This window comes from Lutra lutra, chromosome X (assembly GCF_902655055.1).
Source record: "Lutra lutra chromosome X, mLutLut1.2, whole genome shotgun sequence".
NCBI lineage: Eukaryota > Metazoa > Chordata > Mammalia > Carnivora > Mustelidae > Lutra > Lutra lutra.
The window spans coordinates 42,351,003-42,377,925 of NC_062296.1; the positions used below are offsets into that span (position 1 = coordinate 42,351,003).

The 26,923-nt window shown below is 44.7% G+C and overlaps 2 protein-coding genes across 24 annotated transcripts in view; both read right to left on the reverse strand.

Annotated features, from left to right (window-relative positions):
* Positions 1–226: 226 nt before the first annotated feature.
* Positions 227–6,003, reverse strand: GPRASP3 (G protein-coupled receptor associated sorting protein family member 3). 7 transcript variants are annotated; one of them, XM_047716681.1, is made up of 5 exons: positions 5,379–6,003; positions 5,244–5,299; positions 4,232–4,331; positions 3,760–3,835; positions 227–3,054 (listed from the first exon to the last, which is right to left on the reverse strand). In XM_047716681.1, the coding sequence occupies exon 5, from the start codon at positions 2,719–2,721 to the stop codon at positions 1,066–1,068; it is 1,656 nt and encodes a 551-aa protein (XP_047572637.1). In that variant the 5' UTR covers positions 2,722–3,054; positions 3,760–3,835; positions 4,232–4,331; positions 5,244–5,299; positions 5,379–6,003; the 3' UTR covers positions 227–1,065. The 7 variants fall into 7 exon arrangements, with proteins under 7 accessions (XP_047572637.1, XP_047572635.1, XP_047572638.1 ...); XM_047716679.1 differs by lacking the exon at positions 5,244–5,299; XM_047716682.1 differs by lacking the exon at positions 5,244–5,299 and having other exon boundaries at positions 3,760–3,850.
* An 11,099-nt stretch (positions 6,004–17,102) lies between these two features.
* GPRASP2 (G protein-coupled receptor associated sorting protein 2) overlaps positions 17,103–26,923 on the reverse strand; it is a 136,995-nt gene continuing 127,174 nt past the window's right edge. For 8 of the 17 annotated variants that reach the window (XM_047715373.1, XM_047715369.1, XM_047715361.1 and 5 more), the window contains 3 exons: positions 21,242–21,309; positions 20,829–20,900; positions 17,103–20,311 (listed from right to left, as the gene is read on the reverse strand). In XM_047715373.1, the coding sequence (XP_047571329.1) occupies positions 17,445–20,021 (2,577 nt within the window). In that variant the 5' untranslated portion in view covers positions 20,022–20,311; positions 20,829–20,900; positions 21,242–21,309 and the 3' untranslated portion in view covers positions 17,103–17,444. Of the gene's footprint in view, positions 20,312–20,828; positions 20,901–21,241; positions 21,310–21,875; positions 22,002–22,408; positions 23,091–26,923 lie in introns of those variants that run through there. The other 9 variants (XM_047715367.1, XM_047715355.1, XM_047715368.1 and 6 more) reach the window with 8 other exon arrangements.

Here is a 26,923-nt window from a genome sequence, read left to right on the forward strand (position 1 = left end):
AGTTGCAGAATACTACTCTTGTTTTTCCAAAAAACTAAATGTGTGCATATTATTAAGAGGAACATGCATGGGGCACTTGGGTGGCTCAGTCAGTTAAGTGTCCGCCTTCAACTCAGGTCATGATCCCAGGGTCCTGGGATCAGGTCCCACATCGGGCTCCCTGCTCAGTGGGGAGCCGGTGTCTCTCTCTCCCTCTGCCTGTCATTCCCCCTGCTTGTGAGCTCGCTCTCTCTCCGTATCAAAAATAAAATAATTCTTTAAAAAAAGAGGGACATGCAATGAAATATTAGGGCACTATGCACTAATTATTCACACAGAAGAAACATTAAGTGATTAAAAATATGTTATAGAAGCACATTTATTGATATGGAAAGATGCCCAAAATATATAGTCAGGGGGGAGAAAGTTACAAATAATTTACAGTATGATCTTGTTTTAGTTTCATAACTACTGAAAAATCTCAAAGCATATAACCTAGTATTTTCACACATTCTCTTCAGTTTACACCAGCAGTTGTAATTCCTACCATGAGTTATCTGATAAAGGCTGAATAAGGGGAAAACACTAATTCCTCTTACATTAAACAGCCTACAGCAACTCCTGCCTTCTTTACATGTTGAGAGCACATTCAGCAATTCGTCTGTATATGTATGGATATATGTGAGTCCTATTATCTTTTTGTGTGCATATGCTTTATTTCTGCAATTACAAATTTCAATGACATTTTCTTTTTTTTTTGCCATTAGAAATAGATCCAAGCAAATAATAATGAACAAGTTTACCCTATTTAAGATGAACTGGTTCACTATCTTAAGTAAAATGTTAAAAAGTTGCCCATCTACACAAGATTAAAATCAACAGATGTTTTCAGCTTACAATGCAATACTCATTTGATATTTCAAAAATGGTCTAGCTCAAACCTAGAGACTGTTGCAGGTAATGTCATGTTAAAGATGTGATTTTATAATGTACACACTGGTAACATTCAAAACATTATGTAAGGCTCTTTAGGAATACACAGCCTATTAGATTGTTCAAAGCATTCACTTTTATTTCTGGCTCATTTTACATTCTTTCAATAATTACTTTAACTTCACGGAAAATGGCCATCAGTGTATTGTAACTCATGTGATCGACAACTACAACTGAACCCTTTCTGATATGCTCCTTTATGTTAATAAATATGGCCACAGCACTAACGAGATTGGCTTTTGCCTCTTTCTGGTTAAAGATGAGTTTTAATGCTGCTAAGGCCTTTGTATTGATCATATCTCTGGCTGCAGCTGGATTTTCAGACATATTCAAAAGTACTTTTAAAACAAGATTTCTGGTTTTACGATTTCCCAAGGATAGCAAATGGAAAAGCTCTGCAAAGCAATTGGCAACAATGTGGTGATGGTTAGAATCAGCCGTCAGTTGTCCTAGTATCTTTAATCCAGATTGCTGTCCGGGTGAGTTCAAGGGAAAAGACATGGTTTCCTTACACATATGCTTAACATGTAATTCAATCTTGCGTTGTCTCTCATCCCCAGAAGGAGGATTCAGAGTAATTACGGCCTTCTTTCTTATTTCAGAGGAAGGAAAACTGAGCAAGCTTTCAATAAGCGTCACTACACCCACCTCATTAATAAACTCTTGGGCAAAGGGATGAACATTAATGATCCCCATTGCAATTTGAGCTATTTTATGAATAAGAGGATCAGTAGTTGACTTAAGTAAGGTAACAAGTTTTTCAAATTCCTCAGAATCCATGTAGCATTCCATTTTGCAAGGGCAAGCAAAAGGCTTAATCCCATTCACTTCCCTGATCCTGATTTGGCGTCTAATCTCCTCTATAGTCTGGATGCAAGGGCCAGAACCAAATGGGTACTCAGGGACAGGCTGTGAGCATGAAGTAGTGCTCCTAGAAGGGCATGTTGTTTCCACAGGCAAAGAAGGGGTATTTTCCTCAGCTGAGGCCAGGACAATATATGAAGGAGGCTTTGTCTCAAATGGGACTTGGGATCTAAAGCCTAACACTGCTGGAGTTACAGCAGGAGCTTTGGGCCAGATAGTTACCTCAGACCAGTCCTTGGGCCTATTTTTTTCATTAATTTCATCCACAGGCTGGGGCCTAACTATCCTGCTCACAGGTCTAGGATTAGGATCAAAACTGGTTTCATCTCCATCCCAAAACCAGTTCCCAATAACATTTTCTTCCTCCTCCTCCTCAGTCCCTTGCCTAGATTTGTAGCTGGCCCCAGCCACAGGTTCTAACTTTTCAGCACAGATTGGTGGACCTATACCAGCTTTACCTTCATCCTTAGCACTAGAACAATTACTAGTCTCTTCTCCATTCCAAAACCAGGAACCAACACTGGCCTCTTCCCCAGCCCAAAACCAGGTATCAATACCAGCCTTATCTTTACATGTGGACCTGGACTCAGCATTAACCTCAGCCACAGAAGACATCCCAGATACTCTAGTGACCCCGTCTTCAGCTTTGGGACTGAAATCTCCCAGGGCTCTTTCCTTTATCTCAGTAACAATCCTGTTCTTAGACCTTGCATTCGTCGTCGTTGTTGCTGCATCAGCTTGAGACCCTGCCTTGGCTGTTGCTTTGTCCTGGGTCTTGACTACAGCTCTGACTATGCCAGTAGACTCCCTCTTCGCTTCAGCTTGTACACCAGCCCTTTTTTGAGTTTTGGCTTTGTTTCTACTCTCATTCTTAGCCCCAGTCATGGTTGAAGACCAGTTATATAGATAGCCCTATAAAATCTTGGCCTTGGTTCTCAATGTGTCCCAGGTCAATGCCTTAACACTCTTTCACTGGGTCAGACGTAAACTTTGTAGCAAGAGTTACTCATTAGCTCAACAGTCACACAGTCCCCTTCCAAAACACATAGCCTCTGTCAGTGATACAGAGACAAGCAGAGGAATTCAGCCTGAGTGAAGATGATGGTTTCTGAGTACAGACCTGTTGAAGGTGATGATCTGTCACTCCAAGGCCACTATAGCCACCACTGCAGATGGACCGGAGGTGGAAGAAGAAAATAAGCTTTAAGTCTCTTCCAACTGTGTTTCTCCATGCAGACAGCCACACAAGACATGAAAATAGAGATGGATTACATGACAGAAGTAGAATAGTAGAAAACTCTGTTATCTTATTTTATCCCTTCCACACTCCCACTAATGCCCAACAATGTACTGCTCAAGCACTAACACACTCTTTTCTCTATATCACATAGAAGCAGATGGAAAAGCTTGCTGAAAGTGAGAAAGGCTAAAAAACATCCAGCTCCTTTGGTATACACCACTACAGTCTATAGGTCTACCAAGGTAGGCCTCACACCAACCTATACTCATCTAGTGCAATTTGTTCCCCCTTCATTACTTCTAGGAATGAAAAGTTCTATAGCCAATACACAGGCAGACCTACGGACAAAAATACAGGAGCGCTGGAATTTTGAGTATTTGGTAGACAGACATGTGTTCTGAATTCTAAACCCAATATATGCCTTTTCAAATCTAGAACTTTGGTTATATAATGTTTCTGGTCTGCTTTGTCCTCATGGCTTCCCACCCCATTTCCTGATCATCTATCAATTACCCTCTAGGCACAATCCTGGCTTAATTTATCCCCATTTCCTATACAAACGTGAGGATAGAAGTGTCTGGAGAGTTGGAAGACCATGGCTCCAAGATATGATCTGGTCTTACCTACTTGCCAGTAGCCCATTTCCATCCCCAATAAATACGGCTGCTCATGCTCACACTCACCTTGGACCCAAATGAATAGTTTTCGTCCTCTTGCTTAATTCAAAGTGAAAAACTACCTACAGCTTTCTACGGGAACCTATAAAGAAATAAACTTAAGAATAAATAAAAAGCAAAAGAGAGAAAACAGGAGATTAAGCTATCCCAACACCCATCACAAGAGTTATAACAAATACTTTTGTTTATTTGAGGCCATGTTAAATGTCTCCCACCTGTCTGCGCCTACCAGATGTTTCTGCATCCATTCCCCCAAAACCTGCAGCTTTTCTAATTATACTTCCTCCCAGTTTTTAATCCTGTCATTTTCCCAGAAGAAACCACACCTCTTTCCTGGGACAAATTATAAGATGGAAGAGTGGACAGTGGAATGTAGGCAACTGTATTTAGAAGGCACTCAGTAAAAATATTAATGACTATTATTTCAATACCATCTTTGCATGCCCCTACCCTTTCCCCATGCATACAAAGACCCTACCTCATTACCACCTATGCCAGCCAGCCCACACAGTAGGGGTCCTCAGGAACTTCTACCCTTCCCACCAAATAACAGTCCTTAGCTGGAGAAGAGTCCCGTCCTGCAAAAAGGAGGATGAGCACTCACCAAAACATCAAGAGAATATATTGACAGTGCCAGGAAAATACCAGGTTAACAGACAGATACCCAGAGTTCAGGTCCTAACATCACCTTTGAAGAATCAGGAAATAAGTTTAAACATCATAGGGTCTACAATGACCCTTCAGAAAATATTCCCCTCTATTTTGACCCACCATTCCCACACCTCAACATATTAAAGGGGGCTGCGATGTTGAGAAAAAGGATCCTGAAGGAGAAAGGTGTATTAATACTACACTATTTCTTTACATGGACCCTTCCTGTGAAAGGTGATCTACTCCTCACCCTGTCATTTCCTTGCGTTTACTTAGGTGCAAGATATAAATATGGAAGGGAATATTATAAAGTGGATAAACACTTCATTTTGATGTCTTCATAACCTACCCACTCAACCGCTCTTTTGCTAAATGCGTCAGACCCACCACACAGAAAGCATTTGGCATCAACCAGGCGCCTGCGGGAAGAGACAGCACCCAGGGCGCGGGGCCCAACAGGCCCTTTTCCAGAATCTGGGCCCGAAGCAGCGACGCCACCGGCCGCCCGCTCGCGCCAGCTGGGCACAGAGCTCCGACGCACCCACCCTGCCCCCCCCACCCCCGCGCCCGCAGCCTCCCTGGGCACTCCACACCCTAGCTCCCGCTCCGCCATTTCTTCCGCAGCAGCCTTCCCCCGCCCCCGCCGCCGCCACAGCTCCCTGCCGGCACAGACACCGTCGACGGCGGGTCGAGGGCGCCTGGAAAGCTGGCCGCGGAGTGGCGGGCGCAGTTCACCTCCAGAGGATCCGAGGGAGCCTCTCCGGCCAGCCCCCGTGCCCCGGACCCGACCCAGGCCAGTCGCCGCCTCTCCTCGCCAGGGGTCCCGCGGCGTTGCGCACCTCTCTCAGGGACCAGCTACGACAGGGTCGCCTCCTCCTTGCCAGGCTGTCAGGGTCTGGGGTCCGGGCAGCCTGTAAGCCGGGCGACAGTGGGGGTCCCCCGCCTCCCCCCACAACACCCCCACTTGCCCTCACAGGCTCAAGGTGCAAGTCGTCGGCCTCCCCCTCCTCTCGGAGCTCTTCACTCGGATTCCCACCGCCTTGCGTGCGGCCAGAATCGCAAAGAGGCGTCCCGCCCCCCGCGCTGCTGCACCAAACTGGGCAGGGGCTGCGCAGGATGCGGCACGAAACGCTCGCGGCGAGGGTGTCGGGAAGGGGGGCGGAGGGATACGGCGCGAACGAGATCGACGCCCCCTCCCCGGCCCACCCTAGTTCCGACCCAGAGGGGGCGGGGCCAGGAGGAGCCCGAGCCTAAGGGGCGGGCTCACGGCAGCCCGCCTCTGCAGACCTCCCCGGGCGACCACCCCCTCGTTGCTGACACTGCAATCTATGGGACCGGGGGACGGTTGGCGGTGGGGGCTGGGATCCAGAGGTCGGGGGCGGCGGGGAGGGAAGGTGTGCGGCCGACAGCGGCGGATGGATATCAACCGCCCCTCGGTGTGTGAGAACCCCCAGGCTGCTCAGTGTCTGTCCGCCTCCCTGTCCCCACTTCCGTCCACCATCCTAATTGGAGGCGGGTGGGCCAGGGGCTGTCCGGACAGCAGGCTGCGAGGAGAGAGGCGGCCTAAGGCTCGACTGTCCCGGAGGTTCTGGGGTGGATGGCCCTCTCACTTTCTTCCTTCATTGCTTCGCGGGGCCACGGAAGGGAGGAGGGCGGGGAGGACCCCCCACGGAGGCCTCACCACCGCTCCTTTTCTAAAGGAAGGCAGACCTACACCTCGACCCTGAGAAAACCAACCCCTGCTCTGCGCCCATTCTTTCTGCCACGCTGCTGTTTCCCTGCTCCTTTAAACTGGTAGCATGCTTTGCCATTTTGCAGTCCCCACAGTTGCCCAAGGAGGGCCTTATTTTCCTTGTCAGGACCCGCAATGGGTCCTAGGCTCTTTCCTGTCTGTTGCCCCCATGGCCAGGGGTCCGGCGGCTCCTAGCTCCTCTTCAACTGTCCTATTAAGTCTTCTCTCACAGTCACATCCAAGCTCTCATGATCTTTGGCCGTGTGGAGATGTGGCGGGGATTAGAACCAGCTTGGATCTCAGCCACTGCCTTATACACTTGTCTAGTTTATCCATCAAAGCTGTTAACATATTAAGCATACTTATTTTAAATTTCCTATCTGATATTCCGAAAATCTGCATTATACTTGTGAGTCTAGTTCTGATGCTTGCTTTGTGTCCTCAAACCGTGTTTTTTCTTGCCTTTTAGCATGCCTTTTAATTTTGTGTTAAAAGCTGGATATAATGCATTGATAGGACCTAAGATAAGCGGACCTTTAGTGAGAAGTTTTAAGTTAAGCAGGTTAGCAGTTGGGCTGTAGATGATGTTTGCTGTAGCTGTAAGTGCTATGGTCTTCAAATTCCTCTAGTGTCCTTGTTTTTATCTCCCCTCAAAACTCTGGGCTTCCCTAATTACTCCTTGCAGAGTCTACTTCTTGCAGCTCTTTTAGCTCTACTCTACTGTTAGAACACTGGAGGCTTGTTATCAATGTGATAATGTGTGGAGAAGAGGAAATGTTCTATAATCTTATGATTAAATTCCAGTGTTTTGTGGGCCTGTGTCCCTAGGCTATGACCTTCACAAGTGTTTCTTATCTTCTCTCTCTATCTTATGTGAGAATGGAAGGCTAGAGTGAGCTGGATGAGGAGGAATACCTTTTCCTCAGCTGGGATAAGGCTCAGGGAAAGGCTTTTTCACTGGAGAGTAGGCCTTTATCACAGAGATGATTCATGATGTATTCACAAGAGTGTATTTTCCCCTTCCATAGCCATGAAGGGATTTTTCTGGGATGTTCACTTGTGAGAACCTGCTGGACTTCCTAGAAGTAAAGCCCGTTAAACCTCTAAGTCTTCAGCACCCCACGGGTTTCCCACTCTCAAACTATTCCATATTCAGTCTCTAGCAATTTGTGAAAATTACCATTTAAGTGTTCTCACATGTTTATGTTTCTAGAAGTTTCTGCTCTATGTAAGGAGAGTTAGGTTGTACCTCTCCAGATTCATCTTGTCTCCAGAATTTGGGGTGATTATTTGTCCTATAATCTCAGTTCTTTGATAGGTCTAAGATAAGTCATTGATTCTCAGTCTGTTCAGCTTTTTTTTTTTCCTGTTTAGAAGTACTGGAGCAGGGGCACCTAGGTGGCTCAGTGGGTTAAAGCCTCTACCTTCGGCTCAGGTCATGATCCCAGGGTCCTGGGATCAAGTCCCACATCGGTCTCTCTGCTCAGTGGGGAGCCTGCTTCCCTTCCTCTCTCTCTGCCTGCCTCTCTGCCTACTTGTGATCTATGTCAAATAAATAAGTAAAATCTTAAAAAAAAGAAAAAAAAAAGAAGAAGTACAGGAGCAATGACTTTCAAGCTCTTTTCATGTCCTAAATCAACCTGGAAGTCTGGCGTATGGATTTCAATGGGATAGCTAAAGATGAGTGAACATAGCTTTTATCCTCTTCCTTTTAACTATGTATTCGATCTGGGAATAAAGTTGCCTTTGAAAACTGAGCTGTTCCATAAGTATTGGCTCTTTTGCCTCCCGGGTATAGAATATTTATATGGCTCCCTGAACCTGACATCTCAGCCCCTAAGTTCATAACCTGGAGTGCAGATTAGAGTTTAGACTTCCAGAACCAAAGTTCTTGGTGGTGAGGTCTGAGTAACTGTGACTTAACCCTGGGAGGGAAAAAAAAGTCGCCTCTGTCACCACCACTACCACCAAGAGGCAGTGCTCTATACTACTAAGTGCTTGCTTAGACCAGAATGGCCAGTTCCTGAGTCTTGGAAGCACTTTTTAAAGTGCTTTGGGACTTGGCCAGATTTTGGAGCGAGGCAGTCCAAAACTTGAATAGAGACTACCATTTACTATTTGTGTCACTTTGGAAAAGGTACTTAATGTTTTTATGAGGTTGTTTATAACTACTTCACAGGATTCTGGTACACACTAAATTAGGAAGTATCTGATATTCTGAAATATATGTATGTATCAGGTCTTTCTAGTTCCTTTTAAAATTATGATCCAGTCATATTATGAGGTGGGCTAGGAAAAGTAGGAAAGAATAGATGAGAACTCCATGGTTGCTTTTAGTGGTCATAATTGATAAGATACTGCCACTGCGCTCTTTGTCACTGTAACCTCAGTACTTTGTATACTGCATTGCTTACCATAGCCCCTTTCTAAAACAATGTCATTTTTTCATAAGTACACCTCCCTCCTCCTTGTAGTCATGTAGCACAGGGAGGCTGATCCCAGTTCCAGGGGTGAGTTGGCTTACTCTAGGGGTAATCTATCCCCTTGTTACCTTCTGGTCCAGGAAGAGGGGTGGCATTACTCAATGAGGCATTAGGAGGAGACTGCAGGACTTCTGAAGAAAGTGCCCTCACTCATAAGAAAAGGCCATCAGGAAAGCTTGTCACCTTTTCTTCCTCAGGAAGTTGCTTGACATCTGGAACTGTTGAGCTCTCAAGCCTCTACCTTTGGGACAGAAGTTGATAATGTGAATGAAAGAGATGGAAAAAAGTGGAGTCCTTAGCTGAATCAAACAACCGTCATGGTTGCTCTGCCTCAGGACTTCCAATCTGTAGATATTAATTTCCTTATTAGGTTTGTTTTTGTTGAGATCCTTGTTCTATGATAATAGAACAATCCTAAATGGCATGTATGCTCAGGCACAAAACAACTCTTCAGTGAGCAATAGTTCCTGACTTTTGTTTGTCAGTGAGCACCTACCTCTTAAAACCAGCATCAGAAACTCATGTTTGCACGTGAAAGGAAAACTGTAAATTCTGAACACCTTGCCTAATGATTGCTAGAGGTCTGACAACTGTGACTGGCTTCTGTTCAATACTGAAAGGAAAGCCTTAGGCAGAAAACCCAAGCCTTTACTTATCTAAGGGGCTCAGAAGCACATTAAGTGCTTGAGCTCAGTTTCAGTTCAGAAAATCACTGTGTGAAAATGCACCCATGAAATATCCATACTGTAGATATTAGAGATTATCTGCTTTCAATTCAAGGGACTGTACTGAGGTCAAGAAAGATAAAGTGATAGTCTCAATAGTCAGAAAAAATTGGTTAACTTTCCCCAGGTGCACTGCACTAAGCAACACAGGTGTAAGAAGAGGTGAATATTTGGGATTTATCAAGAGCTGAAATTTTGCCAGGGCAGCGAGGCCAGGCACTAGAGGATGAGGTAGGAGAGTAGTAAAAATTATGGACCATGATGGACCATTAAATGGAAAAGGAAGGAAAAACTGGAGTAGGCTGATACACAGAAAAGAAGGAGCTAAGGACAAGAGGTCTAATAACACTCAGGTTTAAGTTTCTTTATAATGAATAAAGTATTTTGTTACAGACTATAAGAAACAAAATCTGATGATTAAGATAGTGATGATGATGTTGGCAGCTTTTAGTGAATATTAGCACTAGAGGGATATAGATGTAGCATAATGGTAACACATACCAGCTCTAGATTCCAACTACTAAGGTTTGAATCTCAGCGCCTCTGCTAATCAGTTCAGTGACCTCGGGCAAGTTCCTTAACCAGTCTGTGCCTCAGCTTCCTCATTTGTAGAATAGAGGCAACAACAGCACCTACTCCCTAAGTGTTTTAAAGATTAAAAAGTTAATACATTTAGAACCCTTAGAAGAGTATCTGGCTCATGTAAAGCACCCAATAAATCTTAATACGAACAATAATTACTATTGTAGTAAAATGTTCAAGCATTGTGGTCAGAGGTTTGATTCATACTTCAAGTGTCCAAATTTCTTCTTCTATCTACCCGTCCTTCTATACTAGTTCTATCTTACTCATAAAAAAGACTCCAGGACATGGTATAAAGAAACAAATGCTAAAATAGGGCCAAACAAAATACTGTATAAGTACAAAGGATGGAGGAATTACTTCTTACCAATGTACAAAGAGTAAGGGTGAAGGTATCAGAAAGACTTCAAATCCTAGCATTTGAGACTGAGCCTAAAAGGATGATTATGTTTCCCATAAGCACAGAAAGGACTGCAAGAGCACTGAAGATTAACGGAACAGTGTGGGGAAAGGCACAGAAGTAGTAAAGTGCAAAGTGTATTTGGGTTGGGCAAAAGCAGATAGCCTAATATGGCTTAAGTGTGGGCAAAATGGAGAAGGGCCTGGACTAGGGTGAGGCATCTGACAGTGAGTGCCTCTTTAAAATGTGTCCTTATCTCATTCTAGTCCTGGCTCTGATTTGGGAGAATGTATTGGGAGATGGAGATAGAAAGGTAGAATTGTATGGAAGGGGGCAGGGCCTTGAATATTTTATAGCTTCCATTGAAGGTTGCTCTTTTAAAACAAGGCAGAGTAGAGGGCCAGTGAGTGGTAATAGTCCAGCCATATTGTTAAAAATTACCTTTCTTTCATTCATGACTGGACTGATGACAAGTCTACTCTAATTTTATCCCCAGGCAACAACATTTTAAGTCCAGTAACATCTGAATGGGCCCTGATATTTATAACTTTAAATAGCCCATAATATTTATCTAGAAAAGGTACAGAAACAAAAGGGCCATATGAGTGATGAGGCTTCTATTTCAACCACACCCTAGGAAGAAACTGAGGGATGATCCTGGCCCCTACAAGTCATACCCAAGGAGTGTTCAGAACAGAGATAATCACCCTCATACTTGGGGAGACACACACACACACACACCCCTACCACACTTACCCTGCCCTTTGGCTGAGATTGAAAAAATCCACAGGTGTTAATTGGCTACTTATCTGCTTCAGGTTGTGCGTGAGACTTAGAGGTATCTAGCCAGGCCACAATGTGAAGTACCTCAAATATAAATGCAGTATTCCCAACAGGAATTCTAGGTAGAGGGAGCTCTAATGAGAAAAATATATATATATAGAAATTAAGGAGAAATTTAAAAATGATTTAAGGGGCACCTAAGTGGCTCAGTGGGTTAAAACCTCTGCCTTCGGCTCAGGTCATGATCCCAGGATCCTGGGATCGAGCCCTGCGTTGGGCTCTCTGCTCAGTGGCAAGCCTGCTTCCTCCTCTCTCCCTGCCTGCTTCTTTGCCTACTTGTGATCTCTGTCTGTCAAACAAATAAAATCTTAAAAAAAAGAATTAAAAAAAATGATTTAAATTGCAGGTGCTTGCCACAAAAACACATGCTACTTTTTTCACCCATAATATACTGGTGGCCTCTGTCTCCCTCATTTTAACTTGTTTATGTATGATACACTGGATTAGAGACCTATACTAATCTAGGGATGGCTGCTAAAAATAGGGACACGTGACATCATTGTTCTGACATCAGTTTTTTGGCACCAACTACCTGGGCTTAGCATCAGATTCCAAGGGTGCAATCCCCAATCCCCCCAAATACTGCCCCATTTCAGATCAGATGCCAGTTACAAGTCATGGAGGTCGCTCATACTTCTGAGTGACCAGTTATAAATTCAGGGTTTCCCATGACCTCCTTGGGTTTGATAATTTACAGAACAACTCACAGAACTCACTAAAAGTTCTATATTTAGAATTCTAGTTTTATTATAAAGGATACACAACAGAATAAGGTCTGGAATGGTCTTATAGACACAAACCCTCTTCCCATGGATTCATGCCACATCAACATCCCTGGATATCAATGTTTTTACCAATCAGAAACCCCCATGGAGTCCTGAGTTTTCACTGGGGTTTTGCTTATAGACATTATCCATTAAATCATTGGCCACATGATTGAACCCAAAATCCAGCCCCCGCCCCACCGACAATTCCAGCTCACTTAAAGTTCCAACTCTAGTCACACGGTTGGTCCTACTGGTGACCAGCCCACATCTTGAACCTATATAGGGGTCTATCAAAAGGGTCAGTTAAGCGTCTGCCTTCAGCTCAGGTCATGATCCCAGGGTCCTGGGATCAAACCCCACATTGAGCTCCCTGCTTGGGGCAGGGGGAGTCTGCTTCTGTCTCTCCACTCTGCCTCTCCTCTCTGCTCGTGCTCTCACTTGCTCTCTCTCAAATAAATAAATAAAATCTTTATTTGTATATAAATATATTTTATATTATATTATATTATATATAATAGGTGTAAATATATAAATATATTTATATAGAAATATATTTACATATATCTACATGTACATTTTTGCATATATAAATATATACTTATATATATAAATGGGTATGGTGAATTTACATATTTATAAATTTATAAATAAAATATTTATATTTATATTTAATTAATATAGTATATTTATAAATAAATTCATAAATATAAAATATATTCAAATATGTGTGTGTGCATGCATATATATATATATATATATATAGAGAGAGAGAGAGAGAGAGAGAGGAGAAAGACTATAATCTGAACGTTGGACCCAATACTTATATTACCAGAATTCTGGAAAGTGGGGGCTAAGAGGATAGTAACAAAGCAGGCAAGAAATAAGAGAAGAGGAGGTAATCCTAGGCCTCAATCTCTGTAATTTTACCCCATGTGCTCACTGCTCAGTCCTAGCTTTTAAATGTAAACAGGAGGGCCTCAAGTATTATTATGGTATGATTTCAACTCTATACTGAGTATAAAAATAAGGATATGAGAGGGCTTGGGAAAATTCATTTTTCCTGGCAATACCTTCCTGAACTGCATTGGTATCCAGTGATGCATGGTGGGGGCATTCAGTTAGAAAGATGTCAAGGATTTATCAAGGGCTGAAAACCAGGATGAGACCAAAGAACAAGCCCCAGGATGAGAACAAAGGAACAAGCCCTAAGAAATGAGCAGAGAACAAATCACAAGGAAAAGAACAAAGTGTCTACATAGAGAAACATGTGAGACCATCCATAAAATGGTTTCTGTTAGTGGTTCCCAGAAAGAACTTCCTCTGAGGCCCAGGACAGGGGTGGGTGGTGGGGGAGGGAACCTCAGATCCAGTATCAACTGTTGTGCTCCTACAGGGGAAGGAGCTGCTGCCTAGGGCTAAGATCCAAGGATCCTCTTGGGAGCTGAAGAACTTGGTGGTATCCCAATGAGAAATTCCATGTAAAGGGCCTGAAGCTTCTAGGTTTCCTTCTCCTGAGTCTGTTCCCCCCTCTTCCCTAGAGCTTCTCAGACTGGGGTTCATTCTACTCTTTGATCTTTTGGAAGCTGGAATTTCGGAACATACAGCAGATGTAACCTGTCTCCTTTTCCCCCACCATCTCCCAATTTTGATCTGGTCTTAGCCATCCCCAATATCTAGAAGACATATAGACAGTAGAGAGTGAGTGTCAACTAGGTGACAGAAGGAAATTGACCACATAATTCCTATTGTTGAGAAAAATTTTTCCTCTACGTTTTAAGATTCTTCCAGCTGGAGTAGGAATTAAATTGACAAGACTGATTAACAGGAGAAATTAAAATATAACTTCATATATATAGGGAACCCACACAGACATGAGATTCCCAAGACGGTCAGCCAAAATGAGTCAATCTGTCATACCTAACTAAGAGAAAGGTTAGCGATTTGGGACTTCAAAGGGAAGGAAAGCAATTCAAAAGGAAAGAATTAATGTTTCGTAAACAAATGTTAGTGGGACCATTAGGAAACATGGGACATAGAAAGGAACTTTAACAGATACTTTTGCTAAATTCCTCCCTGTAAACCACCCCTAGTTCATATCATACTATAGTTATCTATGGTAGTAGCTCTCTTCCTGGAGTGGGTTCACACCCTAAATTATTTTTAGGCAATTAGGGAGGTCAAAGTTTCCTCCGGAGTCTTTTGGGCCTTAACTATTTTCAGCTCCAAATAATCCACATACCAAAATGAAACATTTTGGGGCAGCCTGCCCTAGGCACCTGCACTACTCACAACCGCTTTCCAGATCCAGTGCCTCAGGAGTTCAGGAATTGTCACTTCACTATTTTCTCTCTCTAGGCTCCCCTGAAGCCTATTTCCTCCGTGTCCACCTCCCACACCCACAAATAGAAACAGTGTCACACAGAGCTGGGCAGGAAGGCTGGGAGTGGGGCAGGGATGTTCAAAAGGAAGGACAGAGCAGAGAGGAGGGTTGGGGGCACTCCCTGCACCCACACCTAGTCTCAGACACCAACTCCCACAGATGCCATTTCCCAGTCTGGCACCCACTTCCTCCAACAGCAACCGCTGCTTCTCTCCACGTCTGCCTCCCTCAGGATCACTGCCTGCCTCTTGAGATCTCAGGAAAAAGACTGACCCCGGCTAAGACGCTGGCAATAGGCCGAGGGGCTCTGCCCTCTACCAACAAATGCTGTTAATTCTGATGGCCCAAGACATTCCTTTCCAGGTTAGCTCAGCATGCAGAGACACACACCCACCCACCACAACGCATTACCACTCCTCCCACAGCAGTGTCTCATTCGTCAAGTGTATGTCCTTCCTGCCCCTTTTCCGTGCTGCACACCTCTGTGTTTGCCCAGAAGAGAGCCTGGTCACGTGAGCCACCACCAGCCTCACGTGACCATGCAGTCAGCTTGCCTGCTGCAGCCCTGCAGCATGGAAGGCAGAATCTTCTGCCCCTGAAGTGGAGATGCTTGCTAGAAGAATCTGAAGCTTTGGTCCCTGGTGAAGATAGAGAGCTGAAGGAAGGCTGGATTTGGAGCCAGAGCTTCCAGCCCTAGCGCTAGACCTGGGCCCTGCTCTGTTAGGAGCACAGGGCTGGTGAGGAATATTCAATGAGGAGTTTGGAGACGAACTGATTTTTATTATTCTGTATGATACTTGGGCAACATATTAACACACACACAGACAACAATCGACCTTGAAAAATACTGATAAGCAAAACAAGCATTTAAACTCCAATGTCCACTACCAGGACCATCCCTGTTAATGCTTGTGGTTTCTGAAGGCAAGCAAAACTGCCACTTTGCCCTGCTTCCATAAACCTTGAATACCAGAGTCAGGTGGAAAAAAAAAACATGTTGCAGAGTCAGAAGAAATTATACAAATCTTGGCTAAGGACAGCATGGGTTACTGGATATTATTCCAGTGTAGTGGTGGGCTTCACTTTCTATTGAGGAAGTCTTCAACACTGAGAAGATGATTTTAACTTGTAGATATTTTGTCTAACAGATACGGAAATGATTTATGTTCAGTGGACAGATAACATCAATGGTTACAATGGGTTGTCCTTAAAATATCGGCTAGTTTTGTCTTTAACCCAGAAATTACATCCTAACATTTATTAATTTTCTGTGTGAAATTTAATATATATATGTTGTTTATATTATTACATTGTGTACGTATGCACATCTCCTTCAACCATTCTTCATATTCTTAGTTCCTCATGTTGAAAAAATCTTTCACGTAATTTCTAAATTACAAATTATAATTTTACTTTTAAAAATGAGCATCCTCAGACAAAACAGAAATACCATTTTCACCATGTCTAAAAATATTAAAATATGTTCCCGTTAAGTCTGGATTCTCCCTCCAAACCAATTCTATTCCTTACTTCTGCAGCTCTTCTGTCTGAAGGTATGGTGTAATCTATTTACTTACTATAGTGGAAAATACACATAACCTAAAATAATTTTAACAATTGAAAATGTACAAATCAGTGGCATTAAGCATATTCTTAATGCTGTGCAATCATCACTATTTCTGGAATGTTATTGTCACTCTAAAGGGAAACACTCCTTTCCAACTTTTCTAAATGTTTTTATCTCTAAACATTTAACATTTAATAGCTCAATCTTTTATGGAATTGTATCCTTTCCAATATGTTCACCTATAACTTGAGGTACTAGATATAAACATATATTTTTTAAAACCCTTAGTAATTTTTGTATATCCCAAACGCTTCTCTGAAAAATTTTTTAATATGCTGTGCTTTACTCTAGATGATAGTGAGTATGAAACTTCTTAGGCATATTGAAATTACATAAAAATTGGTCTATTTCCACACAAGATTTTAAAATGGAATCTAATTTTCCATAATCACTCTTCTCTTTCACTAGACATAAAATCATCAGTGTCATTACATGCTAATAACTTTTATTTTTTAAGATTTTATTTATTTGCTAGACAGATTACAAGTAGCCAGAGAGGCAGGCAGGAAGCAGGCTCCCCGTCAAGCAGAGAGCCTGATGCGGGGCTTGATCCCAGGACCCTGAGACCATGACCTGAGCTGAAGGCAGAGGCTTTAACCCACTGAGCCACCAGGTGCCTCCCAATAGATTATTTTCAAATGCTGCATGGTATTTCCTTACTACTTTCTTTGGACGAGGATCATCACGAAGGAAATCTTATTCCTGACTGCTTTTAATTTGTGTGCTGTTCTACTCTTTCACTCTTTAGGTGGCACTGGAGCAACAACAGTATTAGTTGAAAAATGTGCAGATCTCGCTGACTTAGCTTTTCAAGCTTGCCTCATTCCAGCTGCATCCTTCACTAAATTTTATCTCATTCAGACAGAAAGGGTAAAACCATGCTGCTGAGACAGCAGCACTTTTCTAATCAATTTTCTTCACATCACCATAGCTCACTTTGAAGAATGACTTAATGGTCTGTCTTAGCCTACACTTTAGTGACCAGTTTAAGTTGGTCCTTCTTTGTTGAAACATTTCTTAAATACCACAGCCTGCAGAAATCTCTCCTTAAACTCCAGATATGGGATTTTTCAAAAAAGGTGTTTGTCATACTAATATCTCTATTTGTAAATGTGCACAATGTATCTGTACCCGGTTTCAAATTGAAGGGTCACTTCTGTCAATTTCCACATAGACCTTTATTGAAAACACAGACTTGAATAGAGAACCACATATTTAAACAACAAATAGCAGGGTAGCGTACACAGGTGACTTAGTTCATCAGAAGCTCAATACTGAAAATATTGCAATCTGGACAGCAAGCCAAATATCAACAAATATGTTTTCAGCTCTAATATTCATTTGGCATCCACAAAATGATCCAGCTCAAATCAAGAATTGGACAAAGTTAACATCAGCATTAAAATATAAGTTACAACATAAAACCAGACTCTGAAAACCAAAGCACTACTCAGGGCTCTTTGGGAACATAAGGCTGATCAAAGGCAGGTGGTTATTCATACTAACTTTGTTGTCCCATCTTAGGATCATTTTGATTGTCTATTTGGACTTGTAGTTCCTTAGCGAGCTTCTCAAATTCATGGAATGCAGAAATAAGCGGCTCAAGATTGAAATCATCATCAATTAAGGACATAGTTCCATTTTTTATAATATTACTGATATTCTGAAACATCTTAATAACAATTTGAATATTATCATTTGTCTCTTCTATGTTAAAGAGACCCACAAATATTGACAGAGCTTTGGCACTGAATAGTTTTTTTGCCACAATAGCATTTTCAGACAAATTCAATAGCATTTTCAGAACGTGGAACTTTGTTCTTGCATTGCCTGTGGTTAATAAGGAAAGAAATCCAGACATATAATTGGCAACCAGTGTGTGGTAGTCAGTAGTCATTGTGAGATGTCTAAGCATCCTTAATCCAAGCAGCTGCTCAGGGGAACCCACACTATGAGCAAGGGTTTCCTCACACACTTGACATATGAATGTCTCAATCATGTTGAGATTTGGATAAGGTGGAGCCATGTGAATCATATTTTCCAAAAAACTTGTCCTAACTCGAGAGGAAGGATAATTGAGCAGGGTTTCAATAAGTGAGACAACACCTGAATCCCGAATGAAATCTCGGGTAAATTGAGAAGCACTTCTCATACCCATTGCGATTTTAGATATTTCATGAATAAAAGGATCTCGGATTTTGTCCATTAATAGGAGGAGTTCTTCAAACTCTTCAGTACCAATTTTAAGCTCACACTGTATGCAGCTGCAGGACCAACTCTCAGCCTCTGCACTCTCCCTTGCCTTAAGATGCTCCCGAATTTCCCTGACTGACCTGTAGGATGGATCATACTGAAATGGGAATTCAGGTTCAACCTGTTCAGACTGAAGCAAAGATTCCTGGTCTTCTCCTTCTGGGGTAAATTCTGCATTCTTGGGCTTTCCCTCAAACATTTCAGAGAATACAGATGCTGCTTCTTCAGGAATTCTAAAGGATCTTGGGGATGGGAAGCCAACCCCATGACAAAAGCCAGGTTTGAATTCAACAGTGACCTCTTCCCAGGTTTGGGGCCTGGATGATGCCTTAAGTTCCTCCTCAGCTGAATCTCTGAATCTGGAATTGGCCTTGTACACAGGACTGGGATTTAGGTCAAAGCAGGCCTCATCTCGATCCCAGAACCAGGACCCAAATATGGCCTCTTCTTCAGACTCAGGTCTGGGCTCTTCTCTGGCCACAGCCCCCAAACTAGACTTTTCCTCAGTCCAGAACAAGGATCCACCAATGGCCCCCTCCTCGGCCCCTGGTGTGGACTCACAGATGGCAGAAGCCCCAGCCTCCATACCCGCCTCATTCTCTGACCAGAACCAGGACCCAATAATGACTTCCTCTTCAAACCTGGGTTCTTGTTTGACCCTACCACTGTTATTAACATCCTTCTGGGCCCTGGGCTTCAAGATAGTATTAGGCTCTTCCTTGTCTCTGGTCCTGAATCTATTATTGGCCTCTTCTCCAGGCAAAAACCAGGACTCTTTATAGTACTCATCTTCAGACTCAGACTCAAAAAAGTCCTCTCTCTTTGTCCGGAGCTTGGACCTCATATTTGCCTCATCCTTAACTCTGGGCCTGAACAAGTTATTGGTGTTTTCTCCAGCCCACAAGCAAAATGGATTGCCAGACTCCTCTTCAGACCCAGACCAAGAATCAATATAGGGATCTTGCTTGGATCTGGGCCTGGACCTGGGGTTAGGCTGATGTTTAGCCCTGTGTCTGGACCTGGTATTGGCCTCTTCCCTGGGCCATGATCTGATACTGGCCTCTTCTCCAGCCCAGAAAGAAGACATTGTAGAGGTCTCATCTGCTGACCAGAATCCAGACTCATTAGAGGCCTCCTCTCTGGCCCGGGGTCTGGGATAGCACCAAGACCCCATATTAGCTTCCTCCCCTGATCCAAACCAGGGCTGGATTCCTGTCTGAACCTGGGGGCCAGGAAATGTCTCAGTGTCCACACTGACCAGCTCCCTATCCACAGGCAAGGCCATAGGTTTAGCAACTGACCCCGATTCAGTACTGACCAGTGGCCAAGTTACAGCATTGGTCTGGGTCAAACCTTCTGTTTGCGACATTGCCTCAGCCCCAAACTCAGTCTGGGCCCGAGCTTGGGTTTCATCCTTGGGCCTTGCCCCAGGGATTGCCTTGGCCTCAGTCTTAGGACGTGCTCCCCCTATTGCCCTCGCTTCAGCTTTGGGCCTTGCCCCAGCATTTGCCTGGGACTCGGTTTTGGGCCTTGCCCCAGCATTTGCCTGGGACTCTGTTTTGGGCCTTGCCCCAGCCACTGCCTGGGACTCAGTTTTGGGCCTTGCCCCAGCCACAGCCTGGGATTCAGTTTTGGGCCTTGTCCCAGGCATAGACTTTGCCTCGGTTTTGGGCCTTGCCCCAGGCATTACCTGTGCCTGGGTCCTAACCTTGGGTCTGACCACCAACGGGACTTCATTCTCTCTTTCAGCCCCACCCCCAACCTCTTCTCCAGCCTTCTTTTCAGGCTTTGCTTGGGCAGCAGGTTCAATCTCAGCCCCAGTCATGGTATGAGTTACAGAGGAAGCCCAGTCGAGTAACACCAACCCGGTCTCAGCCTCTACCTAAAATCTATCTTCACACTGTGATCTTTCAGTGATTCAAGTGGTATAGTTGGAAACAAATGTTAGAGTCAACCACCAGTCCAGTAATCAACCTCCTTCCGAGGCCTAGCCTCAGTCAGTGTCACAAAGTGCAGAAGAGGTACAACCAAGCTGGGAGATGGTGGGTGCAGACCTGTTGAGGGTGGTGATCAGCAGCAATTCCAACTCCACCAGAGCTGCCACTGGAAGTGGATCTACGGAAAGAGAATGATACGGTGCTTTAAATCTCTTCCAACTGCATCACCCCATGCAGATTCACAGAACCTGAACCTTGAATGCTTAGTGGGACAACTGAACTATCAGAAAGTCTGTCACCCTCATTTTACCTCACACATTACTCCCCAGAGTTGCCATGTTACTTTGCCTGCTACAAAACAGGTGTGAGGTTAGTGAGAAAGTGGGAAAGTCCGGGGCGCCTGGGTGGCTCAGTGGGTTAAGCCGCTGCCTTCAGCTCAGGTCATGATCCCAGGTCCTGGGTTCGAGCCCCACATCGGGCTTTCTGCTCAGCAGGGAGCCTGCTTCCTCCTCTCTCTCTGCCTGCCTCTCTGCCTACTTGTGATTTCTGTCAAATAAATAAATAAAATCTTTAAAAAAAAGAAAAAAAAAGAAAGTGGGAAAGTCTGAAGAACCCCTAGACTAGACCCTAATCGCTCCTGGACCAGTGTTGATCACCACTTCCCCACCAAAATTTGTACCCACTCTCATACCAACCTGCACGGTGAAATTTCTCCCTCCTTGCTTTGTTTCAGTGGTATTAAGCCCTATAGCAGAGAACAGGCTGTCCTATGAAGAAGTAAACATACAGGAGAAAATGAAGTCTGATGCTTGGTTGACAGACAGACACACTGAACCCCAAATAAAAATGTCTCTTTAAAGACCTAATTTGTTTAATTTTTCCTGTCTCATGGTCCCTGCTTCCAGGTCTTCTCCTTGCATTCACAATCCAATCCAAACCTACCCCAATGTTCCTAATATCTCCTGCAGGAAATGGACAAGGGAAGCTGTGGCAATGTGCAATTCTGGCAGAGTAGGACAGATGGATCAAACACACCCAAATGGATCAAAGATACCTGCTATGATCTTACTCTGCATCTATCCCCAGAATTTTTGTCCTTCATACAAACCTGCAGGGATTTGAGCCAGTCTCCTCCTCCTTCCCTTCCTCGCAGAAGTGAGCAGCTTTAAAGCAGGCCTATGGGCAAACAGATGAAAAAGCAAGAGGGTCAGGAGACCATGGTAGCACCTGGGCACTGGGTGGACGCTTAAACACCAAGGATGGTAGTCCACATATTATTTGTTTTTCAAACATTTAGAGTCCTCTTGGTAGAACATTCTCATTTTACATAAGGTCTATTTCAGAGTTCCAGGCATAGACATCTTCTCTTGACGTCACACTCTTCACATCGCTCCTTTCTCCAATTCTAAGGATTCACCACTAGGTGCACCACATCCCACTGACTTGCGCAGCATAAATTGGGGGAAGGGTTCCCGCATATTCTAGAAAACAGGTTGTGCAGTGGCACCTGTAATTATGACTTGCGTCTCACCCTCACCTCCTAGCCCATCTTTTCCTGCCTGGAATTCTGGGCGGAGGTGAGGGAGGAAGGAAAGGGAAGTGCTTAGAAAGCTAATACAAAGGGGGAATTTTAGAAGGTACTCCTGGTTGCCTGACCTGTTGTGGTCGCAGTCACCCCACCCCTTTTGGGTCTCCACTCATGGCTGATACCCATCCCCGCCCCCCGCCCCAGCCCCACACACCTCCAGAAATCCAGGCCATTGTCCTGCTCTTCCTTTTTCTCAAGCCTTTCCGGTATGGATGCACCCTACGGGATGAAATCGCCAGAGCTAACACCCAGAGAGAAGACTTTGGCATCAAAAAGGCGCCTGTGGGAAGGGACAGCACCCAGGGCGCGGGGCCCAACAGGCCCTTTTCCAGAATCAGGGCCCGAAACACCGACACCACCGGCCACCCGCTCCCGCCAACTGGGCACAGAGCTCCGACGCATCCCCCGCCGGCCCCGGTGGCCTCCCTGGGTGCCCCCCACCCAAGCTCCCGCTCCGCCATTTCTTCCGCAGCAGCCTTCCCCCGCCCCCGCCGCCGCCACAGCTCCCTGCCGGCACAGACACCGTCGACGGCGGGTCGAGGGCGCCTGGAAAGCTGGCCGCGGAGTGGCGGGCGCAGTTCACCTCCAGAGGATCCGAGGGAGCCTCTCCGGCCAGCCCCCGTGCCCCGGACCCGACCCAGGCCAGTCGCCGCCTCTCCTCGCCAGGGGTCCCGCGGCGTTGCGCACCTCTCTCAGGGACCAGCTACGACAGGGTCGCCTCCTCCTTGCCAGGCTGTCAGGGTCTGGGGTCCGGGCAGCCTGTAAGCCGGGCGACAGTGGGGGTCCCCCGCCTCCCCCCACAACACCCCCACTTGCCCTCACAGGCTCAAGGTGCAAGTCGTCGGCCTCCCCCTCCTCTCGGAGCTCTTCACTCGGATTCCCACCGCCTTGCGTGCGGCCAGAATCGCAAAGAGGCGTCCCGCCCCCCGCGCTGCTGCACCAAACTGGGCAGGGGCTGCGCAGGATGCGGCACGAAACGCTCGCGGCGAGGGTGTCGGGAAGGGGGGCGGAGGGATACGGCGCGAACGAGATCGACGCCCCCTCCCCGGCCCACCCTAGTTCCGACCCAGAGGGGGCGGGGCCAGGAGGAGCCCGAGCCTAAGGGGCGGGCTCACGGCAGCCCGCCTCTGCAGACCTCCCCGGGCGACCACCCCCTCGTTGCTGACACTGCAATCTATGGGACCGGGGGACGGTTGGCGGTGGGGGCTGGGATCCAGAGGTCGGGGGCGGCGGGGAGGGAAGGTGTGCGGCCGACAGCGGCGGATGGATATCAACCGCCCCTCGGTGTGTGAGAACCCCCAGGCTGCTCAGTGTCTGTCCGCCTCCCTGTCCCCACTTCCGTCCACCATCCTAATTGGAGGCGGGTGGGCCAGGGGCTGTCCGGACAGCAGGCTGCGAGGAGAGAGGCGGCCTAAGGCTCGACTGTCCCGGAGGTTCTGGGGTGGATGGCCCTCTCACTTTCTTCCTTCATTGCTTCGCGGGGCCACGGAAGGGAGGAGGGCGGGGAGGACCCCCCACGGAGGCCTCACCACCGCTCCTTTTCTAAAGGAAGGCAGACCTACACCTCGACCCTGAGAAAACCAACCCCTGCTCTGCGCCCATTCTTTCTGCCACGCTGCTGTTTCCCTGCTCCTTTAAACTGGTAGCATGCTTTGCCATTTTGCAGTCCCCACAGTTGCCCAAGGAGGGCCTTATTTTCCTTGTCAGGACCCGCAATGGGTCCTAGGCTCTTTCCTGTCTGTTGCCCCCATGGCCAGGGGTCCGGCGGCTCCTAGCTCCTCTTCAACTGTCCTATTAAGTCTTCTCTCGCAGTCACATCCAAGCTCTCATGATCTTTGGCCGTGTGGAGATGTGGCGGGGATTAGAACCAGCTTGGATCTCAGCCACCTGCCATACAAGCCTGTCTAGTTTCCCCAGCCATTCTTTGGAAGAAGGCCCCATCATGTACCTACTTCCCCAGGACAGAGCTTGCGGGTTCTTGAATCTTCTCATTCCTTTACCCCTACATCCGTCCTCTAGTCTTGAGCCCTTCCTTTCTGTGATCCCCGGGGCAAACAGAGCAACGCGTTTAAGCACGACTGTGGTTGACCATGAACCTGCTGGGGCCCCAGTGAAGTGCTGGCACTTTCACTATGATAGGCGGAATAAAGGTCCCTCAATGATCCAGAAACTGGAATAGGCAAGGAAGCAGATTCTGCCCGGGATCCCTTAGAGAAATGAAGCCTGACCATCACCTTCAATTCAGACCAGTGAGGTCCGTTTTGTGTTCCCAACATCCAAGGCTGTAAGCTAATACATTTGTGTTATTTTAAGCCGCCAACAATGTGGTAATGTGTTACAGTAACAGTAGGAACTAAATTTACTCACCATCTTTTCTTGAAATTCCATTCCCCTTGATTTACTTTACTTGGCCCTAAACCCCTGGGAAGATCAATTTGGGGGCTCATCTCTTACCCCTATAACCACCCTCTCCAGCAATCCCCTGTCTCTGTTTTCTAAAGAAAAGAGCTTTTGGGGCACCTGGGTGGCTCAGTGGGTTAAAGCCTCTGCCTTCAGCTCAGGTCATGATCCCCAGGGTCCTGGGATCGAGCCCCACATTGGGCTCTCTGCTCGGCAGGGAGCCTGCTTCCCCCTCTCTCTCTCTGCCTGCCTCTCTGTCTACTTGTGATCTCTCTCTGTCAAATAAATAAAGTCTTTTAAAAAAAAAGAAAAGAGCTTTTGCATTGGCCTTTTAGTTTCATCTTAGACAAAGTCCCCATTTGCTGAAAATCACTGATGGTTTTGATGATGAAAAGGAACTATATTCTTACCATGAATGTTCACATATTTTCCTTTAGGTTTCATTTATATTTAAATACTTATTATGACTGCATTATTTAAGTGATAAAAAACCATCTGGAGATGATTTTATACAATATCTGGACTGACAATGGATATCAATTATCAGAGGAGGGCTACTTTTGCTGTGCTGTTTAAATGGCTTTAGCTGAACTGTGGATCATTTTTTTTTTTCTTTATTCCACAGCATACACTCTTGGGTGAATGCCAGCCTTGAAGAAGGGAGTCTGAGCTCTGCTGGGACCTGTGGGTGTGTGTGAATCTCCTTGCCTCCTTGAACTGTTCTTGCACTTTCTTAAATTCTCTGGTACCTTTCATTCATCCCAGAAATACATATGAATACCTTCTTTATCCTAGGCACTGGAGATACAGTAGAAATACAAATGAAAGAAATCTCTGTTCTTGAGGAGGCTACATTTACTTATAGTTTCTTACACAATTTCTTATCCTTAAAGCTTACAGATACACCAACACAAACTTCTCTGATAATTCTAGATTTTTATTCCAAGATCTTTCTCACAGAGGGTTGAGTCTACCAATAGCTGACAGATTTTGCTGTAAGACTTTTAAATACTTGTTGAACAATTTATTGTGAATTCATTTAAAGAACAGTCATTATTAAAAAAAAAAAAAAAAAGAGGGCACCTGGGTGGCTCAGTGTTTAGGTTAAAGCCTCTGCCTTCGGCTCAGGTCATGATCCCAGGGTCCTGGGATGGAGTCCCACATTGGGCTCTCTGCTCAGCAGGGAGCCTGCTTCTCTGTCTCTCTCTGCCTGCCTCTCTGTCTACTTGTGATCTCTGTCAAATAAATACATAAAATCTTTTTTAAAAAAAAAGAAGAGTCACTATTACTCATTAACATTTCTTGAACTGAGAAAGGCCCTATTTTAAGATCTTTATGTGCATTAACTTACAACAATAGTGGGCAATATGGAATATTATCAAAATATACTGCAACTATCTTCATGTAACAGGTAAGGAAACCAGCTCAGATAGGTTAAATTTCATCTTTAAAGTCAGAAAGCAAGGAAAAAAGAGATTAAAGGATACTAATCTATGTCTAACTGCTAAGCAATATTTAATTCATCCTATAATGAATTCCAGTCTAACAGATTGCAGCAGCCATGGTTCCATATCCAGTGCCTGCACTAGCATCTGTGTTACCCTGACTTGCTCCTGAAATCTAAATCTTAGAATCAAATAACCTCCAATTGTTAAGCCTGTGATATAGAAGCAGCTGTGCTGATTCATCATAACTACAGCTCTGTCCCCAGCCCCATGCCCCACTTCCCACAAACATGCATGTGAACTGTCACAGTGGCATACATCTTGCTTGGGACCAGTCATTCATGGATTACACTTTTTGTATTGTACCTAAAAAGTCATCATGAAACTCAGGGTCATCTAGATCAGCTGATCAGCTTCTAGGAGTTTTATAGTTTTCATTTTATATTTTCCTCTGTGATCCCTCTTGAGTTAATATTTTTGAAAGAGCTAAGATTTGTGTCTAGGTTCATTTTTTTTTGCATGTAGGTGACCAGTTGTTTCATCTCTATTTATAGAAAAGAGTGTAGTTTTCTCACTGAATTATCTTTATTCTTTTGTCAACAACTAGTTGATTATATTTGTGTGGATCTATTTCTGGTCTCTTTCTTCTGTTGTATTGATCTACTGGTCTTTTCTTTTGGCAATACCATGCTGTCTAAATCACTGTAGCTTTATGGACATTACTGAAGTTGGGTAATGTCTGTCCTCTGCCTTTGTTCTCCTTCAGTATTGTATTTGCTATTCTTGGTCTTTTGCCTTTCCATATAAACCTTAGAATCAGTTTGCTGATACCCTCAAAATAACTTGTAGGGATTTTGAGTGGGATTGCATTGAATCTATAGATTAATTTGGGAACTAACATATTGAAAATATTGAGCCTCCCTATTCATGCTCATGGAAGATCTTTCCACTTATTTAGATCTTTGATTTCTTTTATTGGTGTTTTACAGTTTTCCTCATATAGATTTTGTACATATTTTTGTAGATTTATACCTAAATATTTCACTTTGGTGCTAACATAGATGATATTGTGTTTTTAATTTCAAATTCCAAATTTTCATTGCTGGTATATGAGAAAAAATTGAAATTTTTATATTAATTGGGTATCCTGCAAAATTGCTATCATTGCTCATTAGTTTCAGGCTTTTTTGTTGATTATTTGAGATTTTCTACAAAGATAGTCATGTCATCTGTGAACAACTACAGTTTTAATTCTTCCTTCCCCATCTGTATACCTTTATTTCCTTTTTTTCCTCTCATTGCATTAATTAGGACTTCAAGTGCTGTGTTAAACAAGAATGGTGAGTGGGGATATCTT

What these genes read in the sequence shown, in the direction of transcription:
- GPRASP3 (XM_047716679.1), bottom strand. Translation starts at nt 2,721, where the DNA reads ATGACTGGGGCTAAGAATGAGAGTAGAAACAAAGCCAAAACTCAAAAA.